At 40.6% G+C, this 19,084-nt stretch overlaps 1 protein-coding gene across 2 annotated transcripts in view; it reads left to right on the forward strand.

Moving 5' to 3' along the window:
- Positions 1-19,084, forward strand: part of mtcl2 (microtubule crosslinking factor 2) — a 67,338-nt gene that overhangs the window by 44,193 nt on the left and 4,061 nt on the right. Inside the window, exons 6-23 of one of the 2 annotated variants that reach the window (XM_077544609.1) lie at positions 1,419-1,586; positions 1,671-1,824; positions 1,889-2,429; positions 3,179-3,479; positions 4,069-4,272; positions 6,535-6,672; positions 7,823-7,927; positions 8,277-8,507; positions 8,757-8,861; positions 8,943-9,110; positions 10,590-10,739; positions 10,850-10,951; positions 13,018-13,082; positions 13,160-13,307; positions 13,809-14,375; positions 15,498-15,771; positions 15,855-16,073; positions 16,406-16,791. In XM_077544609.1, the coding sequence (XP_077400735.1) occupies positions 1,419-1,586; positions 1,671-1,824; positions 1,889-2,429; positions 3,179-3,479; positions 4,069-4,272; positions 6,535-6,672; positions 7,823-7,927; positions 8,277-8,507; positions 8,757-8,861; positions 8,943-9,110; positions 10,590-10,739; positions 10,850-10,951; positions 13,018-13,082; positions 13,160-13,307; positions 13,809-14,375; positions 15,498-15,771; positions 15,855-16,073; positions 16,406-16,791 (4,026 nt within the window). The remainder of the gene's footprint in view (positions 1-1,418; positions 1,587-1,670; positions 1,825-1,888; positions 2,430-3,178; positions 3,480-4,068; positions 4,273-6,534; positions 6,673-7,822; positions 7,928-8,276; positions 8,508-8,756; positions 8,862-8,942; positions 9,111-10,589; positions 10,740-10,849; positions 10,952-13,017; positions 13,083-13,159; positions 13,308-13,808; positions 14,376-15,497; positions 15,772-15,854; positions 16,074-16,405; positions 16,792-19,084) is intronic. The other variant, XM_077544617.1, reaches the window with a different exon arrangement.

A 19,084-nucleotide genomic window follows, 5' to 3' on the forward strand; every position in this document is an offset into this window, starting at 1 on the left:
CGGAGCGGACAATTTCTGTATGCATAAGTGTGCACGTTTTGTCCTTCAAGTGTCTCACTCTGCCCAGACCATTACCAGCGTACACAGATAAATCCATGGCTCCTGTATTCTTTATTGTTTTTACCTTATCACTGCCAATTTCCTGCCCTTCATCTTTCTTTGTAGCTCTTTATTGACATTTTTGTCCCACTCATTGTTTTACATTGTTTGTATTACAAAGATAAAACCGGCATTTAACTGAGATACAGACTTTACATGTCAAGACAAGAAGGAGCTGATCCTCTGATGGGCTTCCTGTCCAAAGCACATGCCATAAATGGTCGTGAATGTGCTGCCCCACATCTCACTTTATGTGTTTGGAAACACTTCCCAAGCTGTAACGCAAATACACCCACTCAGTTGCCAGGGAGGTGTGGTTGAACCGGTTTACCTCGGGTCAGTATCCACTCATATGAAAATGTTTATCCACGTTGGTAACTCAAAGCTCCTTTTGGTTGACTTACATTTGGAATAGGACTGACATGCACATCACAATCCTAATCAAAGCTCCTTAATGATTAATTACGTAAATGTGATGGAGTTGGATCTGATTTAGTGTGAATTAAGATTGCCCGGTGTTGCTTGACAGGGGTCTGTGCAATTTATTTATTTTCTTTCTTCCATGCATAACCTGCCATGAAAACATATTCAAGCACAGCAGAAAATGTTCAATGAACTGCCAAGCAAATATGCTTCAGCTACAAAACCATAATTTCCTATGAATTACCTTCAAATAAACTCTTTGTCGAACTGCAGGTTTTGAAAAGAATGCAATTTTAGCACGGTGAGTGATATACGTGATGTTAAAGTCACCTTACTGAACTCATTCATTCCCAGCCATTTTCACTGAAGCAATCCCCTTCACTCCCGGCTGACTGGATTTTGACAGATTTTGCAAGGCCCACAGAATATTGTGTTCTATTGCTATAAAAGCATTACACCTACCAAAAGTAAGATTAGAGTCTCTTCTTTCATCAGGAAAAAAGTATATTTCTATCTGTTTCCATTTTGCAGCAATTAGCATTATAATATAGCTAAGTTTCATCATTATTCACAAATCTATTTAGAACTGTGAGTAAATTAGCTTTTTTTTCAACATGGCCCTGGTTGATCTCTTTTGCCCTGTCACCTGCTGGCCGTTTGTGTAATAACTACCATTTCTTCAAGCGTTCTTTGCAGTTGAGAGGCTGCATCAAAGCCTTCTGTATGCTCTAGCATAAAAAAATACGTCTTTGGGACACTTAAAACATTTAAACTAGAACGTATTTATACGTTTTGGGGAGCAAATAACAGACTTTTGGTATAGGAATCTTGCCAAGTGTTTGGGATTGAGTGCTCACTATGTTGTTGTATGCTTGTCTTTTATTCCATCACCGCAGGAGGACAGCTCAGACCTGAAGTGTCAGCTCCACTTTGCCAAAGAGGAATCGGTCCTGATGTGCAAGAAGCTGACCAAACTGGTGAAGGACAGCGAGGCCATGAAGGAGGAGCTGGCCAAATACAGGTCCCTTTACGGGGACGTAGACGCCTCCATCACGGTAGAGGAGGTATTCATTGTTGAGCTTTTCGTGTTACTCTATTTGTACAAAAAAATCCTTCAAAATGAGCAAATTTTATTTGACTCCGGTCAGGTTGCCGACTCCCCCCACACCCGTGAGGCAGAGGTCAGAGTTCACCTGAAGCTTGTAGAAGAGGAGGCCAACCTGCTGAGTCGGCGAATTGTCGAGCTGGAGGTGGAGAACAGAGGTCTCAGAGCTGAAATGGACGATATGAAAGGGCCACAAGGTAGTGCTTTATCCCAATTTATGTTTTTATTTTTATGCGTGACATCACCCCTGTTCTTCTTAAGATGGTCCTCAAGAACTTAGTGGCGTTGGAGGTGGTCCGAGTACAGGGCCAGTCGTCGGGATAAGCGCTTCATCTGAAAACGTCATGGAGCTTCAGAGACACCTCCAGTTTGTGGAGGAGGAAGCGGAGCTCCTGAGGAGGTCTCTGATGGAGATGGAAGAGCAGAACAAGCTCCTGATGAATGAAATCAACCGCTATAAATCCGAGCTGCCGCCGCCGACGGCACCCCTCGCCTCCGGTTCGGTGACGTCGCTGACGGAAAGGCTGCTTCATGATGGATCGCTTCACTCCGCGCAGGAGGGAGCCGTGCTCATCAGCCCGGATGCGTCCCCCCATCAGGAAGAACTTCGAGTAGCGCGCCTTCAGATCGGAGAGCTAGGCGGGAAAGTGAAAAAGCTGCAGTATGAGAACCGAGTGCTCCTGTCCAACTTGCAGCGGTGTGACCTGGCTTCCTACCAGGCTCCGACCTCCTCCTCATCTTTACGAGTGGCTCTGGAGACGGACGAAGAGGCTGGAGATTCGGCTGAGTGTCTCCCTACCAGGTACTGTCAAAATGACTTGTACTTTAGTTTTTGAGTTTTGATTCTATTAACTCATTCAAACCCAAAAACGTGTAAATACGTTTTTTAATGATTTGTCCTTCACTCCCCAAAACATATTTATACGTTTGTTTTTGTTTTGTGCAAGAGCCTCCAGAAGGCTTTGATGCAGCTTCTGACATGAAGAGGTGGCTTATAGTATTGGTAGTTATTTAAAAAAAACAAAAAACACACACACACACAAAAAACGGCCAGCAGGTGGAAGCAGAGTATAAGCGATCCGCCAGGGCCATGTTTCAACAAGCTCTTTTCCCCTGTGTTTTCACCAGGAATGTGAATATTGATTAAACTTAGCTATATTATAATGCTAATTGCTGCAAAACAGATACAAATGTACTTTTTTCCTGATGAAAGAAGATACTCTAATCTTTCTTTTGGTTGGTTCAATGTATATATTTTTTTAATCAATAGAACACAATATTCTGTGGGCCTTGCAAAATCAGTCAAAATCCAGTAAAACAGCTGGAAGCGAAAGGGTGTTGTTTCAGTGAAAATGGCTGGGAGTGATTGAGTTAAATATTAGCAGTAGATGCTAATCATTTTTAGCAGTCCTTATTGGGCAGATAACCCGTTCCACCTTTTGCTCACTCATTCCCTGTGGGAAAGAAAACTAAGAAAAAGACACACTGTAAAATAAAGTTATTATTAGCTAGGACTGATTTTTTAACAGTCTTTCCACCTTTTTCCACCAGTTCACCGCAGCGCAAAGAGCCCTTAGGGGTAGAGAACGCCTCACAGGAGAGCACGGAGCAAAACGGCAAGGTGGACAAAACTGCCAGGCCAAAAGCCTCACCCTTTGGCCTCCTTGAGCTGAAGGACCATGACGCTTTACTCGCCATGAGGGACCAGGCTCGCCTGGTTTCCACGGCCATACAGCTCCTCACCGCCCCGGAGTCCAACTGCCTGCCGTCCTCGCCGTCTATCTATCACAACGTTTGCAACAATGAGGGGGCACAATCGAGTGACTTGGAGAAAGTGCAGCCTCACTGCCAGGTATGGGTTTTTTTTTCTCTGAAGTTTGCTTTGAAGTAATTCAACACACGCAAAAAACTCCTCCAAGCAGTACAATTCATAACACAAAAACCATAGTTACATTTTTAGATTTAGAGTGGTCCCAAAACCATTTTTGGCACCCTATCTTTAATGCACAATTGTACCACCCAAGTAATTAAATGACAACATGAAAACATGAAAAGACAACAAAGCTTGTCTTGAAGTAAAATCAATACAGTAATACAAAATGCCAGATGTCCAGCATTGTTGTGCTTTGTATGCTAAAATCTTGCTGTGTCTAGATCTCACTAATTTACCATGGCCGCAGTGAACCATAAGGCAAAAAAACAACAACCTGAATCTCTATGACTTTATGGATACATGGCTTTTGATTAACAACATTTTAAGCTTTGCACAGTTATCTGTATAATTTGGTCTATTGATCTACACTTACAATTTTTTTTAAATAGCTGGACTTTTTTCACACAGAAGCTGAATGGAAGACCCCCCACCCCTCCTTTCCTCCCTCACATGGCTAACGTTGACTTGCATAACAAACAGTGTCACTGAACATCTGTGTCCCCGATAGATCTCTGAGCTTTCTGACTTGGCTGACAGGCCTCTGGTCGGTGCTCTGACCAGCAGGCTCCAGGCCCTGCACAGCCAGCTGCAGGTCTTCGTGGAGCATGTCGACAGCCTGGGTAAATCCTCACTCGGTGAGGGTCAATCTTCCTTGACCTCGTCATCCTGCGCTGATAATGAGCATGATGCACTCAAGACTGCAAAAGAGAAGGTAAAACAAATGACGTTCACTCATTGTCGTCATTCTTTTTCATTCTGTTTATTTTCTTTGAAGCTTTTTTTGTTTCAGTTATTTTCCCTGCACTCTGCTAAGTCCTACTTTCTGGGTTGATTTAACCATCCCCAATCCCATCGTTCTTGCAATGAATTTACAATGCATATTCAAATCTGACTCATTACCATAAAAATTATCCATATTTTTTTTTTTTACCAATGTCCTTAAAAAATAAAAATAAAAAAGCTTTGCGAGAGTTATATGAGTCAGAGTTGAGCTGCTAATGTAAGCCTCCCTCTGTGGCCTCTGCATGCAGTTGGATCAACCTCCTAACCCAATTTTTACACACTGCTGTAGGCCTCAAATGGAGCCTGGTTGTTGTTGCATGCCATTGGTTTAATATTTATTTTCATAGTATGAATTAGGAGTACATTTTATTATACCGTACTTGTAACTATAGTAATATGTTGTACATGCTGATCTTACCATCTGATCCTTTTCAAATCTACTTGTGTGCAGTATGTAAGGTTAAAAATGTATTTATTATATATCATTTGAGTTTTTTTCTTCTTTTTTTATCTGATGAATTGATGTTGCTACATATCGCAGGTATGGGGCGGAATCGTCACATCCCTAAGAACATCTTCTTTTTTATTTAACCAAAAAACAGCTTAACAGTTGAGTCATTATTACCTCGTCCAAGAGAGCAAGTCGTTTTTAACACTTGAGATTGATGAGTAATTTATATTTTAAAAAATAGCAGACCCACATGAGGACTGACCACTAGTATTAATTTGTGCAACAAAATATCCACTAAATTTGGACATGGGAGGTTTCAGCCCATATATTAATTAGCATCATTGTAAAATGTTTCAAAGATCCTTATCAAAAAGAGGGAGGGCCCTTTTTTTTTAAATTGCTGCACTAGAATGGGGTGCAATTGCATACCCGCTACTGTAGGTGGCAGTGGCGCTCTCATTTTCAGAGGGTGCGCAAGAAGATTAGCTCCTCTGCAGTGGCATATAGACAACTGATCCAATTTATAGTCTAAGGTCAGGGGGTCTGCAACCTGCGGCTCTGGAGCCACATGTGGCTTTTTAGTCCCTCTCCTGTGGCTTCCTGTGTAAAATACTAGAAATTAATATTTAACATTTTTAGTTTTTTAGATCAAATATTCATCAAATGAATTAATGATTTAATTTTTTTTCAAAGAGTAACTTTAAATATATAATATATGTAATATATTTTTTAAATGTCAAGAGTCCAAATTTTTAAAAGACGAAAAGTTGTTGAATAAGTTTTTAAAATTACCTAAAAAAAGGATGAGGAACAGCAGTTTTTTGGGCTAACAAAAAAAATATTTGAAAATCACTGCATTAACGTTGATATTAGTGATATCCCAATTGAGTTTTCACCAATGAAATGGGCTGTAGACTACATTTTTTCACAGCAAAACAGTATGGAAACATCCCACTTCTGTACAGTTATTTTGTTTATATATTTATGTGTGTATTTTCAGACTTTTTGAAATACAGTAGCCTTGGTAGGGAATACATTCTGCACAATTTGCGTTAAATGCCCTTTAGAAGATCACATTTCTATTTCACCATTTTTATTGAACTCAATTGTGATATGATTTTTGAGCTAAGTGAAATAATTTTTAGACTCCATTAGAGGCCAATTCTGAGTCCAAACACCCCTCCCCTCCTTTTTTCTTCCTTTCCCTCCGTTGCACCACAACAACACTTTCTGCCATTTTTCACCCCCCCACCTCATCTTTATCACACCTCACATCTCTTGTTCCACCTTTGCAATCTTACTTCCAACGCTTTGTGTCGTGTCCCTCGCTTTGACCTTTCACTCGTACTCCTCTTGCTGTCTGTCCTTTCTCTCCCCTTTTCCCTCCTTCTGCCCTCTTGTGTGCTCCTCTGTGTCTGTGTCCTTCCCTTAGCCTTTCATTATTTCCTCTGTTTTGCTTTTCTTTTTTTTCTCTACACTCTCCTTCTCTTCTCTGACCAAGATCTTTTTCCTCTACATCCTTTTTTTTGTCATGTGAAAGCCACCAATTATTATTTTTGTATGTGTGTTTATATTGAGTATTCACATTTTTTTTTGTATTTGTTACCTTGTTTTCTTTTTTTGTTGTTGTGTTTTGGCTTGCTTTTCTACCTCCTCTCGCTTTTGGTTCTCTATGATTTCTTCGTTTGTGTACTTGTTTTTCATTTCTTTCTTCATTGACTCGCCCACGCATGAATGCAGCAGCCTGATTGTAGGGACCAGTTGCAGCCAGGGTTCAAAGGCGAAACAGAGGAGAACGGTCATGTGGACGATGACAAGAAAAGAAAAAAGCACACTGAGCAAGCAGAGGAGGACGAGGAGGAGACACAAGATGGACTGGTAAGTAGCACAACACTGATTTAGCACAGGACGCTTGTTGTTTCGGGAAAAAATTTCCACTTCAGTGGCATAATAGTAGAGATCACACTAAATGAAATGGCGCTGAACTATTTCCAGCTTTTCTGGAATGATCCACAGACCAGCCCTAAGAATTTGAGCTCTATTTTCACCAATTATGTAAGTCCATCTACAAAAGGCAGACAATGCTTGTGCTAGCGCGAGAATCAGGATCCGCCGGCATTTGTGCCCTGCCACAGATGCGCTGATGCAGAGTTTTTCATCAGTTGACCTTATAATAATAATAGATTGTATATAGTGCACTTTACATTTGGATCTTTACATTTGGAAGTGCACAATCTCCGCTTCATCCTTCCCTCGCCTGTGAACAAGGCGTCAAGATGCTTGGACTCCCCCACTTAAACAAGTGCTATAGAAAATAGATGTATAATTAATTAGTCGTCCATTAGGCCATCATAATTTATGAATGTAATATTTTGCTAAAATTAAATCAATGTATCACATACTAAGAATGTTATTTATTAGCCAAGTTACCTCTGTTACGCCTCTAATGCTACCAGCAAATTCAAAGGTCGACCGTCTCTTGTAGCGATTGGCCATTAATTCATCTTACCACATTAGAGAGAGATGCACAAATCCAAGCGGCCCTTTTCACAAATAATGAGTCGCACAGACCTTTATTTTATTTTATTTATTTATTTATTTATTTTTTATAGCTTCCTTTCACACAGGGCAGCAAAGCCTGGTTTGATGGGCGGTGTGAAAGGAGCTTTTGATAGCAATTTGAGTACATTGTACTCTTAGACACACTACTGGAAGTATTGAGGGGCAATGGCAGCACCGCCCCACCAGATTCAGCAGATGACTCTTTCTTTTTCAGTACATTATGTGCTGAAAAGATATAAAAATGTTCAGTTAATTTTCTTTAGTGTGTGAGAAGACTATAAGGGTGTGTTGCGTTATTGTACTGTGCATTCCTCACACTGTTCTCTTGCTTCCTCCACTCTTTTATTCATTCCCCTTCATTGCATACCTGCCATACTGTTTGCTTCCATGTCCACACTCATCATGCCTCTTTCCTTTTTCCCTTACCAACCGCATCCAAACTCGCTTTTCCCCCAAATCTGTCCAGTCCAGTGATTCCCGTGCCAAGCCGTGCGAGGCAGATGCTCCCGCTCAAGAGGAGCTGGAGAAGGAAACGGAGGCTCAGAGAGAAATGACACTAAAATTCTCACAGGTCTGTCATGTGTCACACAGTCACACATTGGTAAATCATTCTCTGAAAAAGTAAAATGGCACTTAGACCTCCGCCAAGGCCAAAGAATTGTAATATGCATGCAATGATGTGTTTTCACTGAATTATGTCATAATATACATCCATTGACTTGGTAGTCGATGAGCACACTGTATCTGATCACCATAATCAAATTGTTCACGGGCAACATGGATGTTGTTCCGCAAAACAAACACGTTCTAATATTGTAATAAGGTCACCTAGTTACGGAATCAGATCCTTCACATCATCATGAAGAGCATGAAAATTGGCCCAGGTACTGTAACTTTTTCAAACTCTGGCAATTTCTCAGCTGCACGAGAAGCAGCAGAAGGCTCTGCTCCGCCGGGACTTCCAGCTTCAGAGTTTAGGCCTGCAGGCTCGGCTCCAGCACAAGTTATGGGGCCAAGAGAGGACACTGCTGGTACAAGAGTCACAGCACCTCAAACAAGCGCTGTTGCTCCTCAGCCTCAAGCTACGCTGCTTCCTCAAACACTGGAGGATGGGATGCAAGAAGGAAACTGAGTGGAAAGACATCCTAGAGGTACGGGAGAAGAAGTAAAACTTTTTAAGTATGCTATTGTGACATGGGGTGTCAGCTAAAAAGTTGGAAGAATTACACTGCCATACTCAAGGTGAAACATTTAAAGGAAATTCTTTCTAAATTGTCAGGCAAGTCCTTTTGTGGTATATGGTATGATGCAAAATAAATCTAAATCCAAAAATGAAGATCATGCGTTTTATGTCATTGAAGGTTGAGGTAAGTAATCCTGCTCTTTGTTTGGTTATATAGATGAACAACCTAAAGGACCTCTACCTTTTATTGGAAGAGGACAACCTGGCAAGTCCCGTGTACTTAACTGGGAAAAAGACCGATGGTGACGAACCAGCAATAAAGGTTGGTGGCATGTATGCATAAACACTTGATTGCCTATTTCCAAATCACACTCTCAACATGGATTCATTTTTCGCTCTTTAGTTGAGTACTGTGAGCAGTACTCTGGTGGACCTAAAGGTGGCGCTGCAGGACCTGAGTGGCGAGCTGCGGCAGGAGCAGCAAGGATCCCAGGAACTCACCCAGCAGTTTGCGAAGGCCAAGGCATCATGGGAAGTGGAGAGGACCGAACTTAAAAGCCTCATCACGCAGGTGGGCTATTTGGAATTACAAACCCTCAAAAAGATAACCAAACTTTGAAGTCACACTCTGCCCACATTAGATAGGTAGGTAAAAAGGTTTGCAACTGAATGTCACCCATCTGTCTAGGTTTGTGTTTCCTAATCTATGTTGAGCCAAGGAACATATTTTACATTTGGAAAGTCTCACAGGACGCCACCAAATGAAAATGGAACACAAAGTACATATACGGAAAAAATTCTACTCTCGTATCATAAATGTTATTGTGAAATCTGGGCCTGTTTAGTTGAATGCAAAGCTCAGGAATTGAAGACACACCCACCGAGTTCTTCTACAGCAGCTCTGCCATCTAGTTGGGCGAACATTTAATTGTTCAGCCTGTCACTATACGTACCTGGCACTGATAGAAAAACAAAGATATAGTATATTATTATTAGTATCTTAGGACCAATTAAGTGAAACTGCATGTAATGATTGCACACTAAAGTGTGGCGACATAGTTGGTTAGATTGCAATTCACTGGTCTAAGTGTACGCGCTTCCAATTAGGACTCATTTCGCTAGTAGGAATTTTCGTCAAAGTGCTGTCCTGGAATTTGCCCAAAATGGCAACTTCAAACCACAATGGCCGACCTCCTGTTTGATTTCCAACATGGCTCATTGAACTTTTTTCACGTATGTTTAATTTATAGCACAATTTACATCATAGACTTCATAGAGTTCAAAATTTTAACACAGAGTGTCTGTGGATCTTGAAAAAGTCTGATATTAGATTTTCCAAATTGAAGGCCTTAATTGGTCATACAAAATTACACTTCATAGCCTTCATTGGCCGTTGGAAGGTCTTACAAACTTCCCGCTGTTGTCTAATTGTGTCAAAACAGCTGACGAATAAAATTAATTCTTCAAAGAGCTGTTACAAAGCACACAGAGGAAAAACATATCTTATCATATATGTATATCTAAAAGTAGCAATATTTACTAGAAACCTCTTCTAAATAAGCAGTATCTTAAAAAGTCATAATGATTGATTGATGCATTATTTAGACATTATAGTCTCACCTTCCAACACGCCATTTAAAATAAATGAAGACCTCTTGAACAGATTATCAAAAGCTGAACCTGAATCTTGCTGGGTTGTCTTACAACACTTTGAATGTTGTTGCTGCTGTTGTTCGCCCTTGCGTGTGCTGTAGACTAGAGCGAGAAAGGGTCCTTAGAAAGACCAGTACAACACTTTTTATATATCAGGACAGGAAATGCTCAGTCTATTGTACTCTCCTCTGGGTGCTCCCTACCCGTGCCAATTTTGTGTGCACTGGTAAAACTGAAGAGCTTTTCCTAAACTTTAGTCAGCTGAACTAGAATTATCCATAAAGTTTTGGATTCTTCTGCATGATTACTGTGACATTAGCGAAATGGATGAATTACCACATCTTTAAATGTTCAATCTCTTTAACACGATTCTGTGATTTTTTTCTTTCTTTCCTAGCTTGAAACCAAAGCAGCCAAAGCAGCCACTCTGTCCTCTGCCGACGCAATGGACCCGCCTGACCTGAAGGTGGCACTGAAGAGAGAGCGTGAGGAGCACCAGCACCTTCTCGCTGAGTCCTACGCAGCCGTGATGGATTTGACCAAACAGGTGGATGTGCTTGGGTTTTACTTACGTGACAGACAGACAGACGGTAATATTAGACTATTTAGAGGGCATGTTGCTCAATGATCCTCTTTTTTGTCTGTCTGTCATGACAGATTCAGATCGGAGAGAGAAACTGGGGCAGGGAGAAGCTTGAGCTGTTAGAGCGGTTCAGCCAGGAGAGAGCAGAGTGGAAGCAGAGGCTGAGGGAGGCCAAGGTATGCGTGTGCGTGTGTATCATAGATAAGAAGAGTGTGCCTCGAGATGATGAAAGTTGGAAGTGGATGATGGCGTGATAAGAGATTCCTTGGCAGTCCTTTCATCAGATGTGTTTCTGTCATGGGTCACATCAGTTCCCCGCTATATTTGATGTTTTATTGAAAATTCAGAAAAAGACACCATTAGAGAGTCATCACTTTTTTTCAGCTTACATCTTTTGACAGGAGTTTTTCAACAAAGTGAAGAGTCATTAGCTTAGGGATCAGTAAAATAGTCATTAGTCATTTAATTGATGGTTTATATTCTGTCAATTGTGTTTGTGGCTTTTCAAAACTGATACTATGACGTGACAGCATCAGTTTAGTAGGGACGTAACGATAACGACAATATCGTGATATGATGTTGCAATATTTAAATTTCCACAATATTGTCAAAAAAGCAGCACATCATTTGAAAAGTCCATGTTGTTTTCCATTTGCGCTGTTCCAGCACCCTCTGGTGGTTGGTTTATTAGTGCAATTGATTTTTAATTAGGCATGTTTTTGGCCACCTACATTTAAGAACCATGCTAATGGTCACATGAAGGGAAACCAAACATGTTTGAGATCCTTTCACAAATTGACTCAATTCACAATGTGTGTGTGCACTAGCAAGTAAGTGCCTCCCTCAATATTGAATGTTATTGATTGCAGGCTGTTTATTAATTAAACCTGTACTATTTGAACAATATGTATAATTATGACCTCAGCTAATTAGCTTTTTATAGAAGAGGTCACAAGACAATTAAAATAAAATGACTGGACAAGCCTATTTTTGTCACTGTTGTTGTGTACAAAAACAATATTGTTTTTTTTTTATTTCAATTAGTTTTTGTTTTTTTTACTATATCAGGAGTTTTTATACAGTACATTGAGTTTTTAAAAGAATATTGCCAACCATCCCAGAGTACCGTGATAATTATCGTATCATGAGGTTCATATGGTGGTAATATCGTATTGTGATGTTTGGATATCGTTACATCCCTACAATAGTGCTATAATGTGCAAGTATTTCAGTTTCATATCAAAGCCACACCCTGATTAGAAAAATGACTGGCCACATGTAAGCAAGATGGATGCCAAGTTGCAGACTTGTGTTCCTGCCAATTCTGTTGTCCTTGGCATAAGTTTTGGCTTTGACCTGAAAAATCAATCAGAGCCATTGCACAAACATAGAACATAGCCTGTACAGCTGTTTGTAGTGTTCTGAAAAAGCACAAAACCACTGCTGTATTAAGTAACGTCAAAAGGGTAGAGGAAAACAAAAATAAACATTTTGAGAGCGTATGAAGCCTTCAAAGCAATTGTTTGTGACGTCAGAAATATTCTCAATAGGACAGATGCGAAGTTGGTGGTTTTTGTAACCGGGAGTATAGATGGAGATGCGACACCAGTCGAATGTAAGGACCAGGCTGGAATGTGAAAATTGTTGCAGAAAGTTTAATGAACTGATGAGTCCGACTCGAAGGTTTACCTTGAAGTGATGGAAATTGTGTATCAGATCCAGATGTTAATACCTTCAAATAAAAGCGGAAATGTTTATCTCTGGTCCTATATCATTTTTTTATGCCAAACCCACATGTAAAAACAAAGAAATTGGTGTGCTTGTTCTAGTTCTTAAGGAAGGGACGATAATTGTTTTATCTGGTTAAACACATGTTGAACATCCACCAGAGCAACTGCCAAGCTACTGCAACATGACGTGCACACTACAGTTAGTGCATGCCATTGAATGGTCTTCATTTCATTTGATCCTCTTTTAAGCTTGAACTTTAACACCCCCATTTGGACAGTGTGTAAATGAAACTTAAAGGATGGAGCGATTGTGGCGCACATGTGTCGGCGTGCAACAGTACAAATATCAAATAAGTGCTTTCCCAAAAATTATGGAGTCAATAAATATTCATCCATCCAATTTCTGCTGACTTTTGGCGAGAGGACGGGTACACCCTAAACTGGTTGCCAGCACATCACTGCATTCAAATATCATGAAGACTGACATAGTGTGTTTTTCTCTATGTCCACAGTCAAAGTCTTCAGGCGCTGAGTCCTGTGCAGACTCGCATGTCACCAATGGAGCAGGATCACCCAGGTAAACACACAGCATATCAATACATGGAGAGTGTTTGTGAGCATCACGTTTGAATTACAATGTGTTTTTCTGTAAAGGACCAAATGCCCACCCGAGCTAGATGACCCAGAATTCCGGACCACGGCTGACCTGAGTGGCTTGGTCCAGTTAGCAGCTCCGCCTCAAGTGATTTGTCCACAGCTGAGTGACTCCAACAAGAAGAATTGGACCTGTCTGACTGATGAGGTCAATAACACAATTATTGTGAATAGTTAATCAACCTGAGATCATCTGGCCTGTTGCTTTCACATCTGTAGGTCATTTTCTTTGATCCAAATCAGCTGATTGTGTTTGTAAACAGCATTAACTCACAATTTTGCTGAACCTGTGCAATGTGAACACAAAATGGGTGATGTTGACTACACTTTGGATTGGTGTTGTATAGACGGAGGCCTTGAACAATTTTCAAAAGTTTTAAAAATTTTAAAAAGAGAGCTGTTTTTCTCTTGGTTTACATCTCTCTGTCTTTTTCAACAGTCCAAACAGTCTATTTGTCAGCATTTAGCATATGTAAACCAAATTGAGGCGATCACTTGATGTAAAGTGGACCAGAAAGAAAGCACATTGAGACGTTTAGCAAATGTATGAAATTACAGTGTGTGCGAAAATACACTATAATTGACATTGTCATCTGAAAGATGCAAGTGTGGAGGTCCTAACGACTTTCCCTGATATGGTTCTTCTCAGACTCCAGATGTCGGGGAAACCTGTAAAACTTGGGATGGCCCCAGCGCCAGTGTCTCCTGCAGCAACTTGGTGGGATCACAACTGGATCTGGGGTCCGTCCAGAGGAGCCACACAGCTCCAGAAAGCACTGGAATCCGGATGTACTACAGCCCCCCTGCAGTCCGACGCATGGAGCAGCAACGGAGTAAGCGGGAGACCAACGAGACGCGCGAGAACCCCAACGGCAGCTCTCCCCTCGGTCCGAGTGTCTCAGAGGCGGGCCCGGCTGAGCTGCAGCAGCCCTCGTCGTGCTTTTCGTCTTCTTATGAGCAGTGGCTGAGCTCGCTATCCAAGCAGCATCGAGAACTGCTGGAGAGCAGGAGCGCATGCGCTGCCACTTCTGTCACCGCTATGGTCAACAGTGGCTCGGCTAACAGCCTGGCTGATGGGATGACCTCACCGACGTTCCACGACTTGGAAATGGGGGAGATTTCAGCAAACTTGAGCGATGACATGAAAGAGATGACCAACTGTGTGCGCCAAGCCATTCGCTCCTCATCTCTGGAGAGGAAATCTGGCAAGGAACCTGTAAGTCAACTCATTGTTACCCTATTTAAATGCTATTTAGGCATTTTTTATAGCATTTGTGGTACTTACTTTTTTCAGGTTTGTAAACACACTTTAAAATAATACAAATACAATAAAAAAGCATTTAAGATATTGAAAAGGAGAAAGAAGAGCAGTGAATGAAACAAAAATATTCTTATCGTTTTAAAATGCTGGATTAGAACGGATTGAGTCATTCAATTAATCTCTAATATCTTCAGCAAAAATGAGGCTGATCTTGAAACACTTCCTGTTTTCGCTTCATTTAAAATTAACAGTGTTTAACACAATCGTGTGATCCCACATTGTGGCCAAAAGTGGAAGTAAATCACAAAATGAGCATATTATTGGACAAAGAAATATGTGCAACCTGTTGACTGTACATATTAGCTATGGATTGGTATCATGACTTACGAGTGCTCCAACATACAAATGTTTTCGAGTTATGATCCATCGCTTGGTTAATTTTTATTTAATTTTTTCTATGTGTTGCAAGTCAAAATTTGAGTTACAAAGAGCTGGGAGGCCACATCTTACACTTAGATGCTTACACACACACTAACCACGCAACCCGACTCTAGACTCAGATATCACTCATTAGGCCACGCCCCTCAAAGGCACACATCCAACACAGAAGTAATATAGTACGTAACCATAATTGTATTTAGTGTAGAGGTGCAACAATTAATCGATCGATGAACAACTAATTCATTGTTCAACTAATCAATAATGTTTTACCTTCTCAACGATAAATATTCTCGTATTTCTGTAACACTCACATGAAAGCCGAACTATCTTTGTGCTGAATGAAATTAAAACAATGGCAAACATTATTGCCATTTTCCTGGCATGTTACAAACCAAACCAATAACTTAATCATTATTATGTTTGTGCTTTTTCTGCGCTGATGATTTAAATATTTAAATAGTTTTTGAATATAGGAATGGAAATGAAAACTTTTTTTAATCCAATTTATCTATTTATTGACAAAATAATTGATAGATTAATCTGTTATTAACATTGGTAGCAATCCTCAATCAGACTGCATGACTTTTTGTCATGAAAAATATAACCAGATTGAGATTTTTTGCTCTACTTTTCCAGGTGGTCGGCATGTCCACCAGGTCCACGCAAACAGCCGCACAATACGTCAGCATCGGGCTTCAAACTGACAACTTCACCAGCAGCCGGGGCGCAGGTTTGCGTGCCAAAGCCTGGTCACCGTGGCCCTCATCTACAACCACTTCCCCGCTAGCGTCAGCCCGAACGAGACAAATATCAACGTCTCTGGACAAATTTCACAGCCGAATCGAGAGGCCCTGTTGCTCACCCAAGTTTGGATCCCCGAAGCTCCAGCGCCGCGTGTCCTCAGGTGTTTGTAAGAGTAGTAGACTGTAATGCTTCCTGCGATTATCAACTTAGTTTTTTTTTTAAAGTTTGACCCATCTTGCTTGTTTTCAGGCTCCACCTCCAGACTGGACGGGACACCTTCGTCTCGAGAGCGCAGCCTGTGGAGCCTCCAGCAGAGAGCCATCAGTGGGGGTGGAGGCTCAGCGTGGGCCCGCTCAACCACCACCAGGGACAGCCCCGTGCTCAGCGGCCTCACCGACGGCCTCTCCAGCCTCTTCAGTGTGGTGGAACATTCGGGAAGCACTGAGACACTCTGGAGGGGAGATGGAGGTAGAATACGCCCTTTGGACTTGAACCGCCGTGACATTGCTCTAAAAAGTGGTGTTCCACAGGGATGTGTTGCGAGGGCTTGTACGTTCTTCATCCATTAAGCTACAAATATCATTCTAAAATTTGCAGCCGATACACAACAACCAATGCTCTAATTGAGACAGAAATAGAATGTGGTTGGAAATCAGAGGTCAAAAGTGACATTGAAGAATCTAAACAAGAGTAAGAGAAGAGTGGAGAATGATGCCTCGGCAAAGAAATGACCAAAATAAAATCAGATTTATTCATTTCCAAACTGTCAATCATAACTCATGAAGGTCAATGTTGTTTAGGTGCCAGTCCAGTGCGACATCCTCACGCCGCGGGGAAGCCCTCCTGCGTATCTGACCCACACACTCAGCGCTTCGGAGGCTTCGTCCAGGAGTTCTTACAGAATGTGTGCAGCGGCCGAAGCCAGGGAGGCGTCACCCTGCCGGGAGAGAGATTGCAAAGGGACTCCCTTGTTGGAGGGGGCTTTAACTGCGTGGATGAGATCAAGTCAGAATGTCTGCCAGCTGACGTAGGAGGTCTCGGCGCTTTGGCCGGACTGTGTGGTGGCAACGACAACGTGACCAGGATTGTTAACAAGCGGTTCATGAGACAGACGGCCGGTGACGAGATGGTCAGCATCATGGGAGGAGGAGGGAAGGACGGTGGCCCTGCGGGATCTGGGACAGAGGTAAGGACTTTGATTCGAAGTGCGTGAGCAGATTTAAAAATGCCAAAACAACTTTAAAGTAGTGTTAATTTCGTCAACGAAAACTAAACCAAAATAATTTCTTCAACACACATTTTTTCACCGGACTAAAATTAGACTAGACTAAAACTCTAATTAATAAACAATGACAGGGACTAAATCTGTATGCATTTTAGTCGACTAATGCAGAGGAGATGAAAATGTACTTCACTTAATAAAACTGTGACACCGTCATGTGACACACCCCCTTTCAAATCTGCAGCTAGCAAGTGCAACATGCACAAACACGTGGGACAGACAGGAGGTGGATTCATGGTGAAAGGGGAAAAAAATAAAAGAATATTTCTAAAATTATAGTTAGAACCATAATCCAACGGCTACAACATTCTAACAATAATTTTAATCCGACCGCTAACTAATGCTATCTAATTTACTATCTCATAGCATGGAGCCATAGTTCATATACCACTTCATAAGCCTCTTGTTCATAAATTGTTTTTCATCAAAAAGATGAGAGAAAATTTCATGTGAAATTGTTTTAGATCCAAAATGTTCAACATAATCTGCCGACCAAAAAAATACAGGGGTTAAATAATTGTCCTGACTAAACTAGACTAAAACATTGACAGTTTTTGATGACTAAAACTAAGCGAATACAAGTTTTCTTGGACTAAAATAAAAACTAAAATGCTGGATTTATACTCGACTAAAAATTGACTAAATAAAAACGGGATGAGGTTGAATAACTAGGATGAAAACTAACAAGCGTGATTGAAACTGGACTAAAACTGAGGCTAAATTTAAAAATGATGCTAAAATGGCTAAAATGACCACTACTTCAAAGAAAAGGACTGTAAATGAACTGCTTTTTATAATTAACTACACCATATGGTGCACAAAGCACTTTACAATTTAAGCCTCACATATACCCATTCACACATTCACCAGTGGTCGGCTGCTGCCATGCAAGATGCTGCCAGGTCCACTGGGAGCAAATACTTCAACATGGTCACCAGGGGTGAGGATCGAACCCACAACCTTACAGATGGGAGACGACCACTCAAACCACTGAGCCCAACTGTAATGACATGTTTGCTCCATGTGATTTTTTGGTTGTTACTAACATAACATTCATTTTTCAAAAAACATTTCCAGTTTAATACATTTTGTATAAACTTTATTTGTACATACGCCGCCATTGTTGTATAGTCATGTTAGTATCAACCAAATAAATCATATGGAGCAAACTCGTCATTACAGTCAGGTTTCCTTTCAAAAGGTTTTTCGTCTGAAATGGTTGACATGAGTCTTGGCCCTTTAAATTGGAAGTGATTCACCATTTTGGATTGTAAATGTCCTGTGCTTATTATTTTGCCATCAAAAGTCATTCCTAAATGTTGAATTAACTGCGTCATAGAAGGGAACCAATGTTCATGTTCGAGGTGTCACACGTTAAAAAAAATATGAACATAAAAGTCACTGATTTTCTTAACGTTTTTGTTTAAACGTGTTTGTTTGTTTTTCCCTTGGATTTGGGACAAAGCAGTGTAGTTTCCTAAAACTTACCTATGTTACTAGAGAACAAAAAAGGTAGAATCAAGTTTTTTGTTCTGGTGAAATAAGGGAGTCTATTATGTCATTTGGTGGATTGAATGTAAAAAATAATCATAGAACACAATATTCTGTGGGTCTTGAAAAATCTGCCAAAATGTAGTAAAAAAATGCTGCAACTCCCCAGTAGGGTCTCTCTGAACTAAGAACTCCTGTTGTTGTTCACACTCCAAATCAACAGGGGGCAGCACAATAACAGAAACCATAGTTGTCCAATGATTATATTAACTCATTCACTGCCATTGACGGCTATAGACGTCAAAAATTAATTTGAACTATTTCTATTAGTTTAACATTTGTTTCTACTTTTGTTAACAAGATTATGAAAACCCAGGGGAAAAAATGTATTGTACATTTAGAACAGATATTACGTTTGTGATTAATGGTGAGGTGTTTTATTTTTTTTTATCAGGGGCAGACAAAACAAGTTTTACTTCTTTCTGTCCCCTTTCATTCTTTTGCTTTACTTGGAATTTGAATATTTGTTTCTTTATAAAAAGATTATTAAAAATACAAAAATGTTAATAAAAAATAGAGAAGAAAAGATTATTATGAATTAGGAGCGTCAGGGGATTACATTTTTTCCGGAATTAATCGCATGACTTCACTAGTTAACTCACGATTAATCAAAAATTGTATATCTGTTCTAAATGTACAATCATTT

Source organism: Vanacampus margaritifer, chromosome 1 (genome assembly GCF_051991255.1).
Source record: "Vanacampus margaritifer isolate UIUO_Vmar chromosome 1, RoL_Vmar_1.0, whole genome shotgun sequence".
In the NCBI taxonomy this organism is placed as follows: domain Eukaryota; kingdom Metazoa; phylum Chordata; class Actinopteri; order Syngnathiformes; family Syngnathidae; genus Vanacampus; species Vanacampus margaritifer.